The 18,638-nt window shown below is 42.9% G+C and overlaps 3 protein-coding genes and 1 long non-coding RNA gene across 5 annotated transcripts in view; 2 read left to right on the top strand and 2 right to left on the bottom strand.

The window, feature by feature from the left end:
- LOC148388516 (cytosolic carboxypeptidase 6-like) overlaps positions 1–857 on the top strand; it is a 167,370-nt gene extending 166,513 nt beyond the window's left edge. The window contains exons 12-13 of the mRNA XM_088393479.1: positions 56–149; positions 253–857. Of these exons, the coding sequence (XP_088249605.1) occupies positions 56–149; positions 253–328 (170 nt within the window). The 3' untranslated portion in view covers positions 329–857. The remainder of the gene's footprint in view (positions 1–55; positions 150–252) is intronic.
- A 4,089-nt stretch (positions 858–4,946) lies between these two features.
- On the bottom strand, positions 4,947–9,539 carry LOC148388515 (uncharacterized). Its single transcript, XR_015862097.1, has 4 exons — positions 9,400–9,539; positions 9,133–9,330; positions 8,456–8,557; positions 4,947–8,355 (listed from the first exon to the last, which is right to left on the bottom strand). It is a non-coding gene; the product is annotated as an uncharacterized LOC148388515 (long non-coding RNA).
- Positions 5,601–11,727, top strand: spata6 (spermatogenesis associated 6). The gene is made up of 11 exons (XM_088394133.1): positions 5,601–5,834; positions 6,334–6,471; positions 6,600–6,648; positions 6,764–6,793; positions 6,889–7,016; positions 7,718–7,777; positions 7,885–7,917; positions 8,240–8,560; positions 9,220–9,310; positions 9,435–9,531; positions 10,628–11,727. The coding sequence occupies exons 1-11, from the start codon at positions 5,760–5,762 to the stop codon at positions 10,725–10,727; spliced, it is 1,122 nt and encodes a 373-aa protein (XP_088250259.1). The 5' UTR covers positions 5,601–5,759; the 3' UTR covers positions 10,728–11,727.
- dnttip2 (deoxynucleotidyltransferase, terminal, interacting protein 2) lies at positions 10,853–18,571 on the bottom strand. Of its 2 annotated transcripts, XM_088394123.1 has the most exons (8): positions 18,446–18,571; positions 14,331–17,958; positions 13,943–14,189; positions 13,406–13,541; positions 12,589–12,684; positions 12,239–12,403; positions 12,041–12,150; positions 10,853–11,722 (listed from the first exon to the last, which is right to left on the bottom strand). In XM_088394123.1, the coding sequence occupies exons 1-8, from the start codon at positions 18,518–18,520 to the stop codon at positions 11,605–11,607; spliced, it is 4,575 nt and encodes a 1,524-aa protein (XP_088250249.1). In that variant the 5' UTR covers positions 18,521–18,571; the 3' UTR covers positions 10,853–11,604. The 2 variants fall into 2 exon arrangements, with proteins under 2 accessions (XP_088250249.1, XP_088250248.1); XM_088394122.1 differs by having other exon boundaries at positions 13,943–17,958.
- Between the last annotated feature and the right edge of the window lie 67 nt (positions 18,572–18,638).

Here is an 18,638-nt window from a genome sequence, read left to right as displayed (position 1 = left end):
TTTTTAAATTTTTCATGTGAAGACCCAAAAAAGGCCTTAACTGTGGTGTCGTCAGACATGAGGCTGGGTATGAATGTGGCTCGGACCTTCCTGGATTACTACAAACTCAATAACCTCATCACTGACAACGTGCCTAGTCACCTTCAAAGGTAAAGTTAGTATATTCCGATGGAATTTTTTTTTTCCATCTTGCATGTACTACAATATTGGGTTTTTAGCAGATGTAGTCGCTCATAAGGTTTTTGCCTACAGTTCTGAAGTGGCGTCTAAGTCAGACGGTGACGTGGTGGACAGAGAGAAGGAGAGAAGCCAGCATGTCAGACACTAAATGGACACAGACAGGAGGAGCCTTCACTCTTCATCACTTTGAGGATCGACATCTTTATGCCTCAGGGCATAAATGGACTAAAAATGTCACAATTCCCTCAAAATTATTTATTACTACAAAATGTTAATGTATGATTACATGTGAATGCAAGCAAGACTACTACAGCTATTTAAATATGTAATGTTTTTTGTTGTAATATTATAAACATTTTCTCATTGCAATAATTCCAGTATTTGTATAAAAGACACATTAATGATGCAGCGTTTGTAAAACAATGCAAAACAATGTATTGTGTACATAGTAAAAGGCTGTGTACAATAACTCCTTATATATTGCTCAAAGATGAGTTTGCCATATTTTTAGTCATATTCAAACTTGAGGATAAGGCATCCCCTATTTTAGGGGAAGGAAACCCTGATCCATGTTTTGTGTTCTGCCTTTCTCCAACACACTTGATTCAAATGATCAGCAAGCTCATCAGTAAGCTCTGCAGAAACCTGAAACGATCATTAAACAAACTAATGCATAATGTATTTATTTTGTTGAACATCTACGATGGAAAGTCGACTAGCTGCCCCAGGACAAAGCAACTATGCAACATAGTAAAATGTTTTGTTTTAAAGACTACATAAATTATTAATATAACTGAATCATTTTAAGTATAAATAAAAGTACAGTACATATAAGTTCTGTAGATAATTTTCATTTGACTATTAAAATAATGTCAACACTGACAAATGAGTGACCGTTTCCAAACAGTCTGTAATAGTGTTAGCTTGTAAGTGAACAATCCGTTCAAATGAACGAATCTTTTCAGGGAACGAGAGTGAACGAATCACTCGGGGGGCGGGGGATGTTTCAGTTCATATGACTTCAACCAGTAGGTGTCAGTAATGCCCATTGAAGCTGGTGCCACCTCGCCGTAAAACAAAACGAGGAAGAAGATGACATAACTTCCTGTTCACGAACGAGTCGTGAATTGCATTTCCTGTTCCCCAACTGAACGGATCTATGAGTGACCGAGTTAGTGGGTGAGTGGTTTGCATTTCCAGTTCATCGCGAGAACGGACCAGTGAGAAAACCTATCTTGATTTTCCCGTTTGCGAACGAGTCAATGGGTCAACTGCCTTCCTTCCCCTGCATCAACGGATCAGTCAGTGGACGTGTTGCGTCTCCTCCTGGCGTGAACTATGTAAGCCAGAATGTCGATTTACGATTTGCCAAGGAAAGAAAGAACCACTCACTGAAAAACCCCTTTTTTTATGCACGTTTTCTCCAAGATAACGGCTAAGTTTATTGCATGAAGAGATGCGCCGTTATGTAACAACGGGGAGATTATGCTTCTCTTTGGGTAATCTTGATTTTATAACACTTAAAATAACGTGTATGCATATACACCTAAATATTGTTATCCAATATATCTACTGCAATTTTACATTAGATTGCTGGTTTGAAATGTACTTTTATTATTATTATTTTAATAAACATTAAAACCTGTTAAAACTTGTCTGGTGTTTTATTCCTTGTTTTTATTTTTTGGGGCATGTAAACAAAAATTTGACATTTGGTTAACTGCTTTATATGACAATATGTATATGTGTTTTACGGTGTGTAATATCTATTGGTGTCCCCCAAAATAAAGAGCAAGTAGTCAAATACACATTCTTTACATGTACTAAAAATGCATAAAGTTATTAGGTACACCTGAAAATGTCGGTGTACCTAATGGAGTGTCCGAATGACGTCACAGATCAAACAGCCAATCAGAAAGTGGGGGAGAGGGTGGGTGTGGCACTTTTCATTTTCACTTAAGCTTTTTCCCTAATGAAGTGTCCTGTGATTAAGTACACCTCATGCACACTTCAATAGGTACACTACATGAGGTAAAAAAAATAAAATGAATGAACAAATAAATAAAGGGTTAATTGTACAATAAAAGCACATTTAGTTGTATTCTAACACCTGGGATTGAACCAAATTATTACCAAGTAAGAGCCCATGTCATTAACCAGTCAGCTATTTCAACCTATGGCTGTCTGGACTGTTTTGTACTTGTGATGTGCATTCCAGTTAAGTGAATTGAATCTTTAGAATCCGTTTACTCGGCCCCTCGAGGACTGGAGGTCAACACCCCTGGTTTAAGTGAAAAGTGCCTCGCCCGCCCTCACCCCCACTTGCTGTTTGATCTGTGACGTCACTTGGACACTCCATTAGGTACACCGCCATTTTCAAGTGTACCTAATAACAGGCCCCTTTATTAGGGAATTCCCTCGTTAAGTGCACCTGCGTGAAAAGTTTTAGCTACTTTTGAACGTGAAAGTGGCTAAAACTTTTCACGCAGGTGCGCTTAACGAGGGTCACTTGGAAAACATATTGGAACGCGGCCGAGAGGACTAGAGCTTGACAGCTATGACCTTTGACCATGATATTTCCCTAATAAAGTGGCCTGTTATTAGGTACACTTGAAAATGGCGGTGTACCTAATGGAGTGTCCGTGTGGTTCCCTCGTTAAGTGCACCTGCGTGAAAAGTTTTAGCTACTTTTGAACGTGAAAGTGGCTAAAACTTTTCACGCAGGTGCGCTTAACGAGGGTCACTTGGAAAACATATTGGAACGCGGCCGAGAGGACTAGAGCTTGACACCTGTGACCTTTGACCATGATATTTCCCTAATAAAGTGGCCTGTTATTAGGTACACTTGAAAATGGCGGTGTACCTAATGGAGTGTCCGTGTGGTTCCCTCGTTAAGTGCACCTGCGTGAAAAGTTTTAGCTACTTTTGAACGTGAAAGTGGCTAAAACTTTTCACGCAGGTGCGCTTAACGAGTGTCACTTGGAAAACATATTGGAACGCGGCCGAGAGGACTAGAGCTTGACACCTGTGACCTTTGACCATGATATTTCCCTAATAAAGTGGCCTGTTATTAGGTACACTTGAAAATGGCGGTGTACCTAATGGAGTGTCCGTGTGGTTCCCTCGTTAAGTGCACCTGCGTGAAAAGTTTTAGCTACTTTTGAACGTGAAAGTGGCTAAAACTTTTCACGCAGGTGCGCTTAACGAGGGTCACTTGGAAAACATATTGGAACGCGGCCGAGAGGACTAGAGCTTGACACCTGTGACCTTTGACCATGATATTTCCCTAATAAAGTGGCCTGTTATTAGGTACACTTGAAAATGGCGGTGTACCTAATGGAGTGTCCGTGTGGTTCCCTCGTTAAGTGCACCTGCGTGAAAAGTTTTAGCTACTTTTGAACGTGAAAGTGGCTAAAACTTTTCACGCAGGTGCGCTTAACGAGGGTCACTTGGAAAACATATTGGAACGCGGCCGAGAGGACTAGAGCGTGACACCTGTGACCTTTGACCATGATGTTTCCCTAATAAAGTGGCCTGTTATTAGGTACACTTGAAAATGGCGGTGTACCTAATAGAGTGTCCGTGTGGTTCCCTCGTTAAGTGCACCTGCGTGAAAAGTTTTAGCTACTTTTGAACGTGAAAGTGGCTAAAACTTTTCACGCAGGTGCGCTTAACAAGGGTCACTTGGAAAACATGTTGGAACGCGGCCGAGAGGACTAGAGCTTGACACCTGTGACCTTTGACCATGATTTATCCCTAATAAAGTGGCCTGTTATTAGGTACACTTGAAAATGGCGGTGTACCTAATGGAGTGTCCGTGTGGTTCCCTCGTTAAGTGCACCTGCGTGAAAAGTTTTAGCTACTTTTGAACGTGAAAGTGGCTAAAACTTTTCACGCAGGTGCGCTTAACGAGGGTCACTTGGAAAACATATTGGAACGCGGCCGAGAGGACTCGAGCTTGACACCTGTGACCTTTGACCATGATATTTCCCTAATAAAGTGGCCTGTTATTAGGTACACTTGAAAATGGCGGTGTACCTAATAGAGTGTCCGTGTGGTTCCCTCGTTAAGTGCACCTGCGTGAAAAGTTTTAGCTACTTTTGAACGTGAAAGTGGCTAAAACTTTTCACGCAGGTGCGCTTAACGAGGGTCACTTGGAAAACATATTGGAACGCGGCCCCTCGAGGACTGGAGGTCGACACCCCTGGTTTAAGTGAAAAGTGCCACACCCGCCTTCACCCCCACTTTCTGATTGGCTGTTTGATCTATGACGTCACACGGACACTCCTTTAGGTATGCCACCATTTTCAGGTGTACCTAATAACAGGCCCCTTTATTAGGGATAAATCATGGCTAAAGCTGAACTCAAAGTGAAAAGTGCCACACCCACCCTCACCCCCACCTCCTGATTGGCTGGTTGATCTGTGACGTCACACGGACACTCCATTAGGTACACCACCATTTTCAGGTGTACCTAATAACTTTATGCATTTTTTGTACGTGCCAAGAATGTGTATTTGACTACTTGCTCTTTATTTTGGGAGACACCAACACATATTACACACCGTAAAACACATATACATAGTCATATAAAGCAGTTAACCAAATGTCAAAAAAAAAATTTCATGCCCAAAAAAATAAAAACAAGGAATAAAAACACCAGACAAGTTTTAACAGGTTTTAATGTTTATTAAAATAATAAAGTATATTTCAAACCAGCAATCTAAATCTGAAATTGCAGTAGATATATTGGATAACAATATTTAGTCGTATATATGCATACACGTTATTTAAAAACTACTATAAGTGATATAAAATCAAGATTACCCAAAGAGAAGCATAATCTCCCCGTTGTTGCATAACGGCGCATCCCTTCATGCAATAAAATTAGCCGTTAGTTTAGAGAGAACATGCATAAAAGAAGTGGTGTTTCAGTGAGTGGTTCTTTCTTTCCTTGGCAAATCGTAAATCGACATTCTGGCTTACATAGTTCACGCCAGGAGGGAGACGCAACACGTTCACTGACTGATCTGTTGATGCACGGGAAGAAAGGCAGTTGACCTATTAACTCGCTCGCGAACGGGAAAGTCAGGATAGGTTTTCTAACTGGTCCGTTCTCGCGATTAACTGGAAATGCAAATCACTCACTCACTCACTAATTCGGTCACTCACAGATCCGTTCTGTTGAGGAACAGGAAATGCAATTCACGACTCGTGCGTGTACAGGAAGTTACGTCATTTTCTTCCTCGTTTTGTTTTACGGCGAGGTGGCACCAGCTTCAATGGGCATTACTGACACCTACTGGTTGAAGTCATATGAACTGAAAAAAGAACGAAGCACTTTAGGAAGTGATTCGTTCACTCTCGTTCACTGAAAGGGTTTGTTCTTTTGAACCCATCGTTCACTCACGAGCCAACACTAGTGAACTGCCTTCCTTTTTTTTTTTTTTTTTTTAAAAAAAAAAACGTAGTTGTGTGTAAAAAAAGAAAAAAAGGAATGCCTAAAATGCTCAGTGGGATAAACAATCCATACGTGGTCTGTTTGGTTGCCATGACAACACTCTTGCGAGTGAGTTTAAATGGCCATGACGCTCTCCTCCTCCAAACTGCACAAAAAATCTTGGAAATGTACAGTGTCGTTGGACATTCACAAGGTACGTGTGCCGTTCCCAAATCTCAACAAAAATAAATTTATTTGCTATTAGTAAGCTTTACTCTCATATAAATGTGGCCTCTTTTTCCTTTACGCCGATGACCTATGTCCAGAACGTGACTATTTTCAGAAATGCTGCATGATCTACAGGCTTTGTGTTTCCACGATGAACAAACAAAATCGATATTTGTTTTAAATTTGATAATTCATTGAGTTATCTGTTTCATTTTTTTGCACTAGTTCCATTCAAAAAATTAAATTACTCTACTATCTAGATGTGTTAAATATCACATCATATATATTTTTTAAAAATTACATATTCTTATGTAATGTTCTAATCATTTGAAAGTGGTGTTTCTGTTAGTCATAATAAAAAGAAAATATTTAAAAATAATTTCACTGTCTAATAAATGTAAATAGGAAACAACTTGTATGCATACCTGCACCATTTTCTTCATTGGTGACAACATTACATGTTAAAACCACATTTGTACCAATAGGTCACATGTCACGGCATGCGCCTGCCCAAGACCGGAGACATCCACTTAAGTGTTTGCATCATGGGCCAATGCAGGAAAACTAGCTGCTTGCCGCCACGCTTCCCATTACACTTTAACCAGCTGCTGGTTTTTGAAAAGGTAAGAATGATGACGGTGAATAAATAAAATTGCTGATCTAATAATGTAGTGTATCCGATGAGAGGCTGTCACATTAACCTCGTTAACCATATTGATTGGCTTTGTCTCCACGTCACGCGCGACACCAGACGTACACCGATGCCGTTGACCCCTCTGCAGTCGCTGACCTCCTAAAAGGTAAAAAGCCCTCTTGAGGTTTCTCCGCTCATCTCTTGAGTTCTACATCCTGTGCTGTGCAAGCATGCGAGCTATTAGCTTCTATCTCCACTGACTGCGCTTTTCTTCTTCTTAGCTGACACAACATCTTTTCAGCTGATTCAGGGTAAGCTTTTTGAGAGGATAACATTCCCCTGTGCAAAAAAAAAAAAAAAAAAGCCTTGTGTTTATATGTTGGCTTACTTTTTTTGCTGGTGTCAGAGAGGAAGACCCTTGCCACGATGACGCAAAACAGCAAAGACTTCCTGAAACATGGGCCCAATCTGAGCGGTGTTAAAGACCCCATGCAGAGAGACACACTGATGATGGAGACGTCGGCCAGCTTCCATGTAGGCTCAATTCCTTTATTATTAAAAATATTTTGAGTTTAGTTTTTAGATGTGTAATTGCTAGTTTTAGCTTCTTTTTTTTTAATATATGGAATATTTGTTCACGAAGCATTAAACTAAACTACTATTCAAAGGACTTTCCATTTTCTGTAGGTACAGATGTAGCGCCAGACCAAAGTAAATTTAAAATGAAGCCTGAAATGCTGTTTGAGGTGATAAAAATAAAGGACATTTTTGCTGTATTTATACGTAGTTCTAAGTTCCCACAATCACATACCAACAACTCGCCTTCCCAGAAGAGTACAAAGAGGAAGCATGTAATTTTCTTCCCTGTTGGCGTCCCAATACTTTTGACCCATTATATCTGAACAGATCATTGTCTAAGATGACAAGAAATGTTCCACTCTTTTCATAGAAAACTGCTTAACTGTGACAAAAAGTCTTCCAACCTACTTTCATTTCATGCACATTTGTCTGCTGCGACTTCCCTGAGCGTTAGACCGTCTCCCTCCATAAAGCCATATTTTTATTTTTTTCTTTGAAACATCACCACGGTCTATTCTGCAATTTGTTTCACTCAAGACCGAGTCCAGACGGAACAACTACGGTCGTAAATTGGCCTCCCGGGCTTTGCGCGCGTCTATTTTGTAGTCTTCCTATTGTCTCCCTCTCTCAAGATGTCACTCGTCTTGTGTCTCCAGGGTGCCTTTCCCACTGTAGAGTTTTCAAAGACGTCGTTCATCCAGGAGAACGATTGGCCAGTAAGTCTCCTCGCGAGACACAAATGCAATGCAAGTTTTGATGAAATATCATTTGAGTTATTTTCATCCCGATGAAGTTATTAATATATGTTGATCCTACACAATAGGTTGAAGACTCGACTGCCCCGCAGCAGAAAGAGGTGAGTCCGTGTTTGTAGATGAAATAGGATAAGCCTATTTGCTTTGATTCAGTTCAATCAAGCTTTAATGAATTGGCAGCATCAGTGTCCGATCGTTCATCGTTCTCTTAGAAATAGCTTTAGTGTGATACGATTTCCCTGAATAGCAATTTGGCTCCCTAAATGCTTTTGTTTTATTGTATTAGACTAGAATGAATATTTGATCTAATCTTATTTATCCCAGATGCCATTACAGACAGGAAGTTGAAGTTAGAGGCCATTAGAGTTGGGATAATTCAGCGGTTGTTAGAAAGCTGAATGAATTGTATTTTTGTCCTCACAGATGGCCAGCTTCGCTCAATTGAGGCCATTTTCATCTTTGGCAAGGAGGTCTCCAAATTATGTAGGATGGTCCACATGCAGACGCTCCCCCTCCCCACCCCCGTGCCGCCATATTTCCTGTGAAGCAAAACCACGAAAACACAGAGGTTGTCAAGTGCCAGGCTACCAGAGGCCCACTGTTGCCTCCACGACTCGGGCGCTGTCACCTTACACCCACCGAAAAATGTGCCAGCTCTCCCTGGATGCTGAGCAAAGGCTGAGACACTTCCAGCTCGGACCGTTCTACTTCAAGAAGGAGACAGAGAGCCTCCCTCTATTCCTGGTCGGTAATAGCACAAGTCCATTTATACAATAATATACAAAGTAGGTTATTTTTTGAATGACCATGTAGTCCGGCATTGTAAAAAAAATAATAATAATAATAAAAAAATGAGCAAGTGTCGTAAGACTTTTTAAATCAAGTAAATAAATAAAATAAATTTTTCTGGTCATTTTTTCTTTCTTAAAAAAACAGCTTTACATTTAATTTTTTTTTTTTAACACGGTAATTTTTTTTCTAAAAAAAACACCTTGATATACATGGTCATTAAAAAAAAAAAATCTTTTTTTTTCTTATGAAAGCCTTACATGGTCATTTTTTTCTTTAAAAAAAAAAAAAAAAAAAAAAAAAAAAAGCCTTACATACATGGTCTTTTTTTTTTTCAAAAATAAATAGCCATGGTCTTAATTTCTTTAAAAAAAAAAAAAAAATCTAGCCATGGTTGAACACTGATATTGACTACGACAGTCCCCAGTGAACAATTAACCCAGGTAGTTAAGAGTCAAACTGCAATTAGTAAATGGATACCTAATGATAGCCTTCAACAGGAAGCACATTCGTTTCAAAAGCAGTACCGTGTTTTGTTGCTTTAGTCCCACACATCCAGGAGAAATGTCAACGTGATGATCTGTGATCCGTTCTCCTGCGCTGTGTCTCGACAGGTTCCGACGTGCAGTAGTCTGCCAAAAACCTACTCTCCTTCGAGTCACGTGCACTGCTGCCACACAGTCAGCTTCTCCAATGATGACTCCGGTAGGCCACACTGAGCAAACCTGATTTCAAAGAAAATACATTTACACTGGAAAAAGTCATCTTTTATTTCAATACGTACATTTACATACATGTTGAAGAAGGTCCAGTGTTCTTGTTGTTGCAGACTCTGAGCTGAGCCAAAGTTCTCTTCCAACCTCCTCCGCCTCTCCTGGTCCAAAAAGGAGAGACCACGGGACTACCAAACGCTCCCTAGGAGAAAGGTCAAAGAACACTTGGCACACTCACAAAACTACAATGTCACGTCAAGACAATTGGGCTTTGTTTTGTCTGGAAGGCTGATAAAAAAAATCCCGTCTAATTTTACAATCCTTGTCATGTTTGCCATGATGAATTCCTCCCAATGCGTCTGTGTAAATAAATCCACACTTTCTGTTTGCTCATAAGATCTCCACAGACAAGAAGGCACCTGCCTGTTGTCCCAATGATGGGATATAGAACAGCGACATGGCAATTCCACGAGCTGGCGGTCGCATGTGCGTGTGTGCGCGCGCTAAATTAGAGGCGCTGATGTCCCGTCATGTTTGTTCATTATCAGGAGTAGAGGAGGGAAAACAAAAAGGAAAGTGTATTGATTTGTTTCGCTGCCTCACTCTTGATAACTTTGACCTGACACTCACTCTAATACATTCACAAGAGAGCTTGTCATCCATCACGCCGGCTTGCCAGTCGATCCCATGGCCGACGCCAACGTCGGCCCGCGGTCGTCTTCTCCTCCGCCTCCGGAACAGCCCTGCAAACTCAGCTCATAAGCAAACATTAAAATCAATAGACAATCTCAGCACAGTCAATTGTGGGAAATGAACGATAGTTTTGCCGCAATTGAAAACGCCACAAGAGTTGCGGTGCGTCAGATTAGAGCGGCGATGGAGAAGGGCACGCCTCGCTACTTGACTCGGGTTTCATCTTTGCACAGAAACTAAGCTGCAACTTTGCAGTCTGTTCATGATTCTCCTTTCTGACTTTGGGACTTGATTTTGAACATGTCAAATATTTGGCTGCACAGTGAGTTGTGCATAGTAGGCTCAAGAGCTCATCAAAAAAAGGATTGTTGTGTAGCTAATCGGGTAGTGAAGTTGTTGCGTTGCGACATAGTACACGCATGGTTTGTGTTCAAGGTGGAATGAAGAATTTAGGAGTAAATGTCACTCAGTTTCCAAGTTTGTCAAAGTTGTTTCACGTGGTGCTGTGGCGCCCTCTAGTGGACAAAGAGAATATCGTCAACATGTTGGACTTGGACATACACAAAAATATATATTTTTTTACAACAGAATATGTTTCTTTCTCTGGCCTTACCAGGTTGCACACCAGAGAACCCAGTCCATCCTACTGGGAGCAGATCCACAGCAGAGTCCAGAAGATTCTTCTGACGCACAGAGTACCCTTGGACATCGAGTAACTTTCTGATCTCAATGTTAGAGAACTGACCTGTTGTTGCGGTGAGTCTCGCACAAGCTATGCACATTTCAAATACCGGCTGAAACAAACAGACAAAGATGAAGCCGCACAAAAATGCACCAGGAAGATGGTTGTGATATTCTTTTGCTTTAATGCAATATTAGTTGATAGCAATCATGCAAAGAATATTTTTTATGGATTTCACAGAGCAAATCAAACAAATGAAATGGTAAAATAATTCCAAGATATAAATGGAAGCAATAGTTTAAAATTAGATCGTATTGATTATAGAAATAAGTAATCACACTTCTTCTACGTTTTTAAGTGAAAAATGCCACAGCATGTACAATGATCTTGATCAGTCTTAAATATTTCAGTTTCAAAATAATTTGAAAAACTACAAAATTGTTAAACTTTTGCATGGGTTCAGTTTAAAGAGAAAGTCAACCCCCAAATTTTCTTTCCAATAATTTGTTGCATGTGCCCCCACTAGTCAAAACATGACATCTTGGTTAATGTTGCGTTTGTGCAATACGAGAAAATGACATCTCAGGTCATAACCAATCACAGGCCAGCTGAAGAAAACTGGTGAGCCGTGATTGGTTGTGACCTACACTTGGCAACCACAAGTGGCAAAATGGCTACCCCTTGGTTGATTAAAAACAGTTGAATTTTGCCTGTTTAATACATATTCTACAAATTATACAATAATCAGAACACCGTGTTTCAACTCGTTGTTAGGCTGCACAGGAAATTTGGGGGTTGACTTTAAACATCACATCGCATTTCTACACGGGAAAAATACAGTTTACAAGTTTATCTTGATTTATAAGTTATTTTGTGTATAAACCCTTAAGACTCTTGTCTCACACACACGCTTACTTTGTGACTTTCTGTGATTTCTTGTGGAATGTATTCTTCCTGAATTTCTTGTTTTTGCCTGACGCCTGAGCTGCTTTCTCAGCCACAATACTCTGGTACCTTTTCTTGTTGTTGCTGGGGGGGAAAAAAAAAAAAACAGTACATAAATTAAGTCATGTTTTCAATTTTAACGACTACTGTCAAAGTGTATTGCATGTATCTTGTTTTTTTACATCCACCAACATTCTTGCATATACCACTCAATGGAGTATCAATTGTATTAGATGTTCATTCCGGGGTTAATTACACTGTTTACTATTTTCATGGTTAAAATAAAAATATTTTCTCAAACAAAAGCCTAGTTTCGGTTTTTAATTCCTGATTTGAATTTTTACTAAAATCAATTGAACAAAACGTTAGCCATTGAACTGCAAGTCTGGTCATGTTACTAACCTCCTGAACTCGGCATCAGCCAGCAACTCCTCCACCATTGTCCTCTTCCGTTGCTTCTTGGGAATGCGGGAGTGATAGAAGTCGATGGCGCTGTCCTCCACAGTGGCCACCTGCACCCCAGCACAAAAAAGCACATAAAACATCACGCAAACTTGCAATATACCCCCCCCCCCATTTGTTTTGTTTTTTTGCCCTGACCTGGAAGTACTTGGGGAAGCCGTCTCTGTCGTTCTTCTTGTAGAACCTCTTGGGATCCATGGAGCCTCTCATCTTCAGCAGTTTCAAGTCTCCCTTCAGCTCTTGGGTCAGCTCAGGAGCTTTCATGTTGAACCAAGCATCGCCTGTGGTCTTCTCACGCTCCACCTGCACGAGTCATACAACTTGAAGTTGACAACTGATTTAAATGAATCAGTGTACCATTACAACCAAACTAAATAACCTTTCCTATACAGAACAGATAAATAACAATAAAATGACAAATTTATTGAAATGTCTCAGCATTGTGCAAATACTCGAGTAAAATATCTCCAAAAGAGAGTTCAACTTACCCTGCGCTTTAGTTTTAAGGCTTTTTTGGACTCTGTGTACGGTGGCACCGCCTCTTTCTTCTCAAAGTCTGATCCTATCACGCTCTTCTTCATCAGCTGTGGACAGAGCCATCATTGTTTATTTGTCTATCTATTTGGTCCATTCATTTATAATGCAAAGTCCCATCACTTTACACGGGAAAAAGATGAAATTAGAATGAATACCACAGGGTGGCACCAGAACACTACTACTCCCTTCAATTTAGTATCTCGTTTCCTCATTTGTATATAACTCCTTGTCACCACAATCGTGCACAACTTTTCAATCAGACGGGGCTTTGGCGCCATCTTGTGGCATTTTGGGACCAGTAAGTAAAAGCTCAGTAAAACTAATTATTATTATTATTTTTTTTAAATCTGGGATAAGTGACTGTAGGGCTGATTGATTATGAAATGATAGAAATCACACATCACAAATGATTCGTTTTGGTATCAAACAAAATAAATCTTTGAAGCGCTAATTAAGTTCCTTTTGGACCAAACAAAATTTAAAATTAAATAAAAGGTACAACTTTATGAATTAAAGTATGTTTTTCCTGCATGAAGACCGGCTACCAATCCAGATTGATAATCATTATTTTTGACGATTACGCCAATTTTGTAATTGTGAAGTGTAATAATCATCACAATAATCAATCACAGCAATAAAACCAACTTTCACAAAGCCAGAAGAAGCAACGTGACAAAAACTATCAGGCTGTCATGGATTTCCTCAGCAGTGCAGAACCTTGATAATGCTTATTATCAATCACAGCCTGGAAAACACATCTGCGTTTACCTCATCCTGGTCCTTCTTCTTGGGTCGGCTCAGCAAAGTGGAGCTATGTTTCGATCTGCTGCCGTCGAAAGTGATGTACAAACCCCCCAGCTGTTTCATGTTGACGCCCGGGTCGATGCGACTGGACATCTTCTTCCTGCAACAAAAAGGCGAGGCGACGTCACGGCTCATTTCCTTCACGCGCTCCTAATCAAACTCAACGAAAAATAATGATGTGACAAATTTATACTGGATGGACACTTTGGAGTCCTCTTGTTGAATTTGCCTCTAAAAGTTGCTCAAGAAAGAGCGAGTGTGCTACAACTATGGTGTGGACTACGAGGCGTGGCATTGGAACTGGACTTGCGTGTGAGTGTCGGAGTGTGAGCTGTGGTCTAAAGCAGCTCAATGCCAGTGTTCATTTTGTGGTTGTCTGTACCGCTTCTGCCTTACGGCAAGACGTAGCTATATGAATTACAAGGCATGCACTAACAGAAAAAATAAAAACCTGGTGACATTTGGTGAACTTAGTTAAGTGTCTGCTCGTGTTGTACTCACAGTGAAGGATTCCTGCTGGACAAGAGAAGCGCCTCTTCCCCATAGTCGTCGTCATCTGCCTCCTCATCTACAAATTCCTCGTCGTCCTCTTCCTCCTCTTCCTTGGTGCCCACCACCTCCTCTCTCGTGAGGCGCTCCGTGTAGTAATCTTCATCCACTTCCTGCCCAGGTCGCGCGTCCACCATAAACAGACCGTCGACCGACATGCCTGCCGTCGTCTTCTTTTCGGGCCTCCTGGAAGGGCCTTGTTGCTCTTCTGTGTCCTCAACTAGGGAGTCGAAGATGTCATCGTCCTCCTCGTCCTCACTGCTCTCCAAGAGACTGATTTTCTTCGTTTTCTTACACGTCGTCTCCTTTTTGGGCCTCCTGGAAGGGCCTTGTTGCTCTTCTGTGTCCTCAACTTGGTAGTCGAAGATGTCCTCGTCCTCCTCGTCCTCACTGCTCTCCAAGAGACTGATTTTCTTTGTTTTCTGGGAAGCTTTCATGTCCTTGAGCGGTGATTTCTTAAACGTCGTCTCCTTTTTGGACCTCCTGGAAGAGCCTTGTTGCTTTTCTGTGTCCTCGACTTGGTGGTCAGAGATGTCCTCGTCCTCCTCGGTCTCCAAGAGACTGATTTTCTTCGTTTTCTGGGAAGCTTTCATGTCCTTGAGCGGTGATTTCTTAAACGTTGTCTTCTTTTTGGGCCTCCTGGAAGGGCCTTGTTGATCTTCTGTGTCCTTGACTTGGTGGTCGAAGATGTCCTCGTCCTCCTCGTCCTCACTGCTCTCCAAGAGACTGATTTTCTTCGTTTTCTGGGAAGCTTTCATGTCCTTGAGCGGTGATTTCTTAAACGTCGTCTCCTTTTTGGGCGTCCTGGAAGGGCCTTGTTGCTCTTCTGTGTCCTCGACTTGGTGGTCGAAGATGTCCTCGTCCTCCTCGGTCTCCAAGAGACTGATTTTCTTCGTTTTCTGGGAAGCTTTCATGTCCTTGCGCGGTGATTTCTTAAATGTCGTCTCTTTTTTGGGCCTCCTGGAAGGGTCTTGTTGCTTTTCTGTGTCCTCGACTTGGTGGTCCAAGATGTCCTCGTCCTCCTTGGTCTCCAAGAGACTGATTTTCTTCGTTTTCTGGGAAGCTTTCATGTCCTTGAGCGGTGATTTCTTAAACGTCGTCTTCTTTTTGGGCCTCCTGGAAGGGTCTTGTTGCTCTTCTGTGTCCTCGACTTGGTGGTCGAAGATGTCCTCGTTCTCCTCGGTCTCCAAGAGACTGATTTTTTTCGTTTTCTGGGAAGCTTTCATGTCCTTGAGCGGTGATTTCTTAAACGTTGTCTTCTTTTCTGGCCTCCTGGAAGGGTCTTGTTGCTCTTCTGTGTCTTCGACTTGGTGGTCGAAGATGTCCTCGTTCTCCTCGGTCTCCAAGAGACTGATTTTCTTTGTTTTCTGGGAAGCTTTCATGTCCTTGAGCGGTGATTTCTTAAACTTCGTCTCCTCTTTGGGCCTCCTGGAGGGGCCTTGTTGCTTTTTTGTGTCCTCGACTTTGTGGTCGAAGATGTCCTCGTCCTCCTCGGACTCCAAGAGACTGATTTTCTTCGTTTTCTGGGAAGCTCTCATGTCCTTGAGCGGTGATTTCTTAAACGTCGTCTCCTTTTTGGGCCTCCTGGAAGGGCCTTGTTGCTCTTCTGTGTCCTCGACTTGGTGGTCGGAGATGTCCTCGTCCTCCTCGTCCTCACTGCTCTCCAAGAGACTGATTTTCTTCGTTTTCTGGGAAGCTTTCATGTCCTTGAGCGGTGATTTCGTTAACGTCGTCTCCTTGTTGGGCTTCCTGGAAGGACCTTGTTGCTCTTCTGTGTCCTCTACTTGGTGGTCAGAGATGTCCTCGTCCTCTTTGTCCTCACTGCTCTCCAAGAGACTGATTGTCTTGGTTTTCTTGGAAGCTTTCATGTCCCTAAGCGGTGATTTCTTAAACGTCGTCTCCTTTTCAGGCTTCCTGGAAGGGCTTTGTTGCTCTTCTGTGTCCTCTACTTGTTGGTCAGAGATGTCCTCATCCTCCTTGTCCTCACTGCTCTCCAAGAGACTGATTGTCTTGTTTTTTTTGGAAGCTTTCATGTCCTTGAGCGGTGATTTCTTAAACGTCGTCTCATCAACGACGGTCGCTGTTGTCTCCTTTTCGGGCTTCCTGGAAGGGCCTTGTTGCTCTTCTGTGTCCTCTACTTGGTGGTCGGAGATGTCCTCGTCCTCCTTGTCCTCACTGCTCTCCAAGAGACTGATTGTCTTGGTTTTCTTGGAATCTTTCATGTCCTTGAGCGGTGACTTCTTAAACGTCGTCTCCTCAACGACGGTCGCCGCAACCTCCTCTGGCTTCCCGGAGTGGCCTTGTGTCTCCCCCATGTCCTCTTCTTCTAATTCCATCTCTTCATCATCTCTGCTCGCAACAGGATGGCTTGTTGAGGTTTTCTCAGTGGCTTTTGCATCCTCAAGTTGAGATTCGTCAGGTGTCACTCGCTCATCGACCGACACCACAGCCTCTTCCGGCTTCTCCTCACAACCATCTTCCGTGCTGATCTCCATGACTACCTCCTGACACGTCACCTGCTCTACCTCCATGTCGTCCTCTTTTCCCTGAGTTGTCGACCCACTCCCGCACAAAACCTGGTCATCACCAGACACCTCTGTGCGCACGTCGTCGTCCTTTTCATCGTCTCCTCCGACATCCTCGCATCTTGCTTCCGAGAGTGAAGACCCCGTTTCCTCTTCCATCTTTTCCACCGCCGAGTCGTCTTCATCCTGCTTTTCAGCGGAGCGCTCGTGCTGCTGATCTGGAGCCGCCATTGCGGCCTCCACAAGAACCTCCTGTTCATTCGGATCTGCCAGTTTGACTTGGTTCACTGCTGCTTCAGTCGACGGCACGCTGACTTCCTTCTCTTCTTCCAGCAACGTACAGTCCGCGTCTTCGGCGACTACTGTGGTCTCCAGCATAGAGTCGTGCAGTACGTGTCCCTCTGGGGAGGTCTCCAAGACAACCCACAGACCTTTCAGTGGCACATGCTGCTGAGAGCTCCCCGAGCCGGCCCTAACCAGAGTAGAATGACCTTCTGTCTGCTCAGAATCCGACTCGGCGTTCTTGGAACTAGAGGAGGGGGTCTTCATCAGCCGCTTAGCGCTGACGGTGTAATCAGAGCCAGATTCAAAGCCCTCTGAGTCGCAAGACTTCTCGGCGGCGGTCCGTCTAGTTGTTCTTCGGCTTGGAGTCGACGAGCTTGTGGAGGTTTCGTCCAAGTTCAGGGGAATGGGACCCACCTTTCTTGTTCTTGCACTCCTGCGAATCGTGGATTGAGAAGCTGGAGAGGCTTCGGAAGTGAAGCTGCTGGCATCAGAGAGGTCGAACTCTTTCGCTTTGGCAGAAGATCTGGTGCTTCTCTTTTGACTTCGGGTGACTCTTTGCGATTCCGTCGGCAGTGAAGAGGAGGATTCCGCCTCATTATTTCCGGTCTTGACTGGATCGACGTTGTGTGCCGCCCTACTTCTCTTGCTTCTGACCGTTTTCTCCACAGTCGCTAAAGAACAGCAAGAGTCCGCATCGGACAATTCATCTTCTGCGGAATTCAAGGTGATGGAAAGCCTTTTGCTCCTTCTTCTGCTGCCCATAGCTGGAGTTTCACTGTGGGACACAACAGAGCTAAGGGATTCCACCCTCTTGTTTGGAGCGCTCCTTCTCGTACTTCGGACATTCTTTGGTGCGCAGGACCCCAGCTCGGATTCTTCTTGATCAGTTTTGCAGGCCGCCCTGCTGCGCGTCATGGGCTGGTCCGCGTTGAATGTGACAGAGGAGCACGAGTCCAGGTCGGACACATCTGCTTCGTGGACTGAGCTCACGGGGGTGCAAGGCTGCTCGGGGCTGTGGAGTCTGAAGGCTCGGGAGCATCTTTTCAATGAGGGCGTCGGAGAGTCGCTGCTGTCTTCTCTAAGGCGGCTGCTGGTTTTCACTGAGTTTGCCGCTTGTGAGGCCCCACTCCTAGTTCTTCGCCCCGTTGATGGAGTTGCCTGTGAGGAGCGAGAGAAAACATCAGACGGCTCAAACCAATGTGTTTGTGTCAGTGTGTTTTGATGTAGTTCTCGCTAGGCATTGGACAACATTGCAAATGCAAACATCAGCAAATTTCAACCAGTTTGTGAATTTTGTTTTTCATTTTAAATGATACTTTTGGTTGTTTCCTCTGTTATGTATATTTACCATTATTTCAGTCTCGATAGATCGACAGATAGATCGATAGATAGTGCGTCAGTTAGGTAGAACATTTGGTTTATTTACCACTTAAAACACACACATTATTAATTTTTACGTTTGGACTAAACATCTGGAAATGTTTGTACCCATTAGACGATTTGAAATCATTGACGAATGCCAGCGTGGGCCACGTGAGTTGGAGGAGGACGCGCAGATGGTAGATGACCACAACGGAAAGTTAAAATTTCTCGCTTATGAATAAAATGGGTTGCGCTTCTGGGAGAAAGTTGCAAGTGTATTTACCTGGATGTTGGAGGCTTGCTCAAGATTTGTTTGATTTGGAGAACCCACGCGTACTCCTCTTCTGGTAACCACCATCTTGGACCGGCTTGTCACTTCCGCTTTGGAAATCAGACCAAAGCAATCGATAGACAGAGACGCGACGTGGAGCGCAGAGGACCTCGATTTATTTATTTGGTTTATTTTCCAGCCTTGA

This window comes from Syngnathus floridae, chromosome 13 (assembly GCF_059516105.1).
Source record: "Syngnathus floridae isolate MCC-2025c chromosome 13, RoL_Sflo_1.0, whole genome shotgun sequence".
In the NCBI taxonomy this organism is placed as follows: domain Eukaryota; kingdom Metazoa; phylum Chordata; class Actinopteri; order Syngnathiformes; family Syngnathidae; genus Syngnathus; species Syngnathus floridae.
The sequence above is the reverse complement of the archived record's forward strand: the minus strand, read 5'-3'. Positions and strand labels throughout refer to the sequence as shown.

Excerpts from the sequence above, each read along its gene's own strand:
- dnttip2 (XM_088394122.1), bottom strand. The coding sequence starts at position 18,520 with ATGGTGGTTACCAGAAGAGGAGTACGCGTGGGTTCTCCAAATCAAACA. Across the intron at positions 17,959-18,445 it reads AGCAAGCCTCCAACATCCAG|GCAACTCCATCAACGGGGCG; the intron begins GTAAATACACTT and ends CGCTCCTCACAG. Across the intron at positions 12,151-12,238 it reads GCTTCCCCAAGTACTTCCAG|GTGGCCACTGTGGAGGACAG; the intron begins GTCAGGGCAAAA and ends GCTGGGGTGCAG.
- spata6 (XM_088394133.1), top strand. The coding sequence starts at position 5,760 with ATGGCCATGACGCTCTCCTCCTCCAAACTGCACAAAAAATCTTGGAAA. Across the intron at positions 6,794-6,888 it reads ATCTTTTCAGCTGATTCAGG|AGAGGAAGACCCTTGCCACG; the intron begins GTAAGCTTTTTG and ends TGCTGGTGTCAG. Across the intron at positions 7,918-8,239 it reads CTGCCCCGCAGCAGAAAGAG|ATGGCCAGCTTCGCTCAATT; the intron begins GTGAGTCCGTGT and ends TTGTCCTCACAG.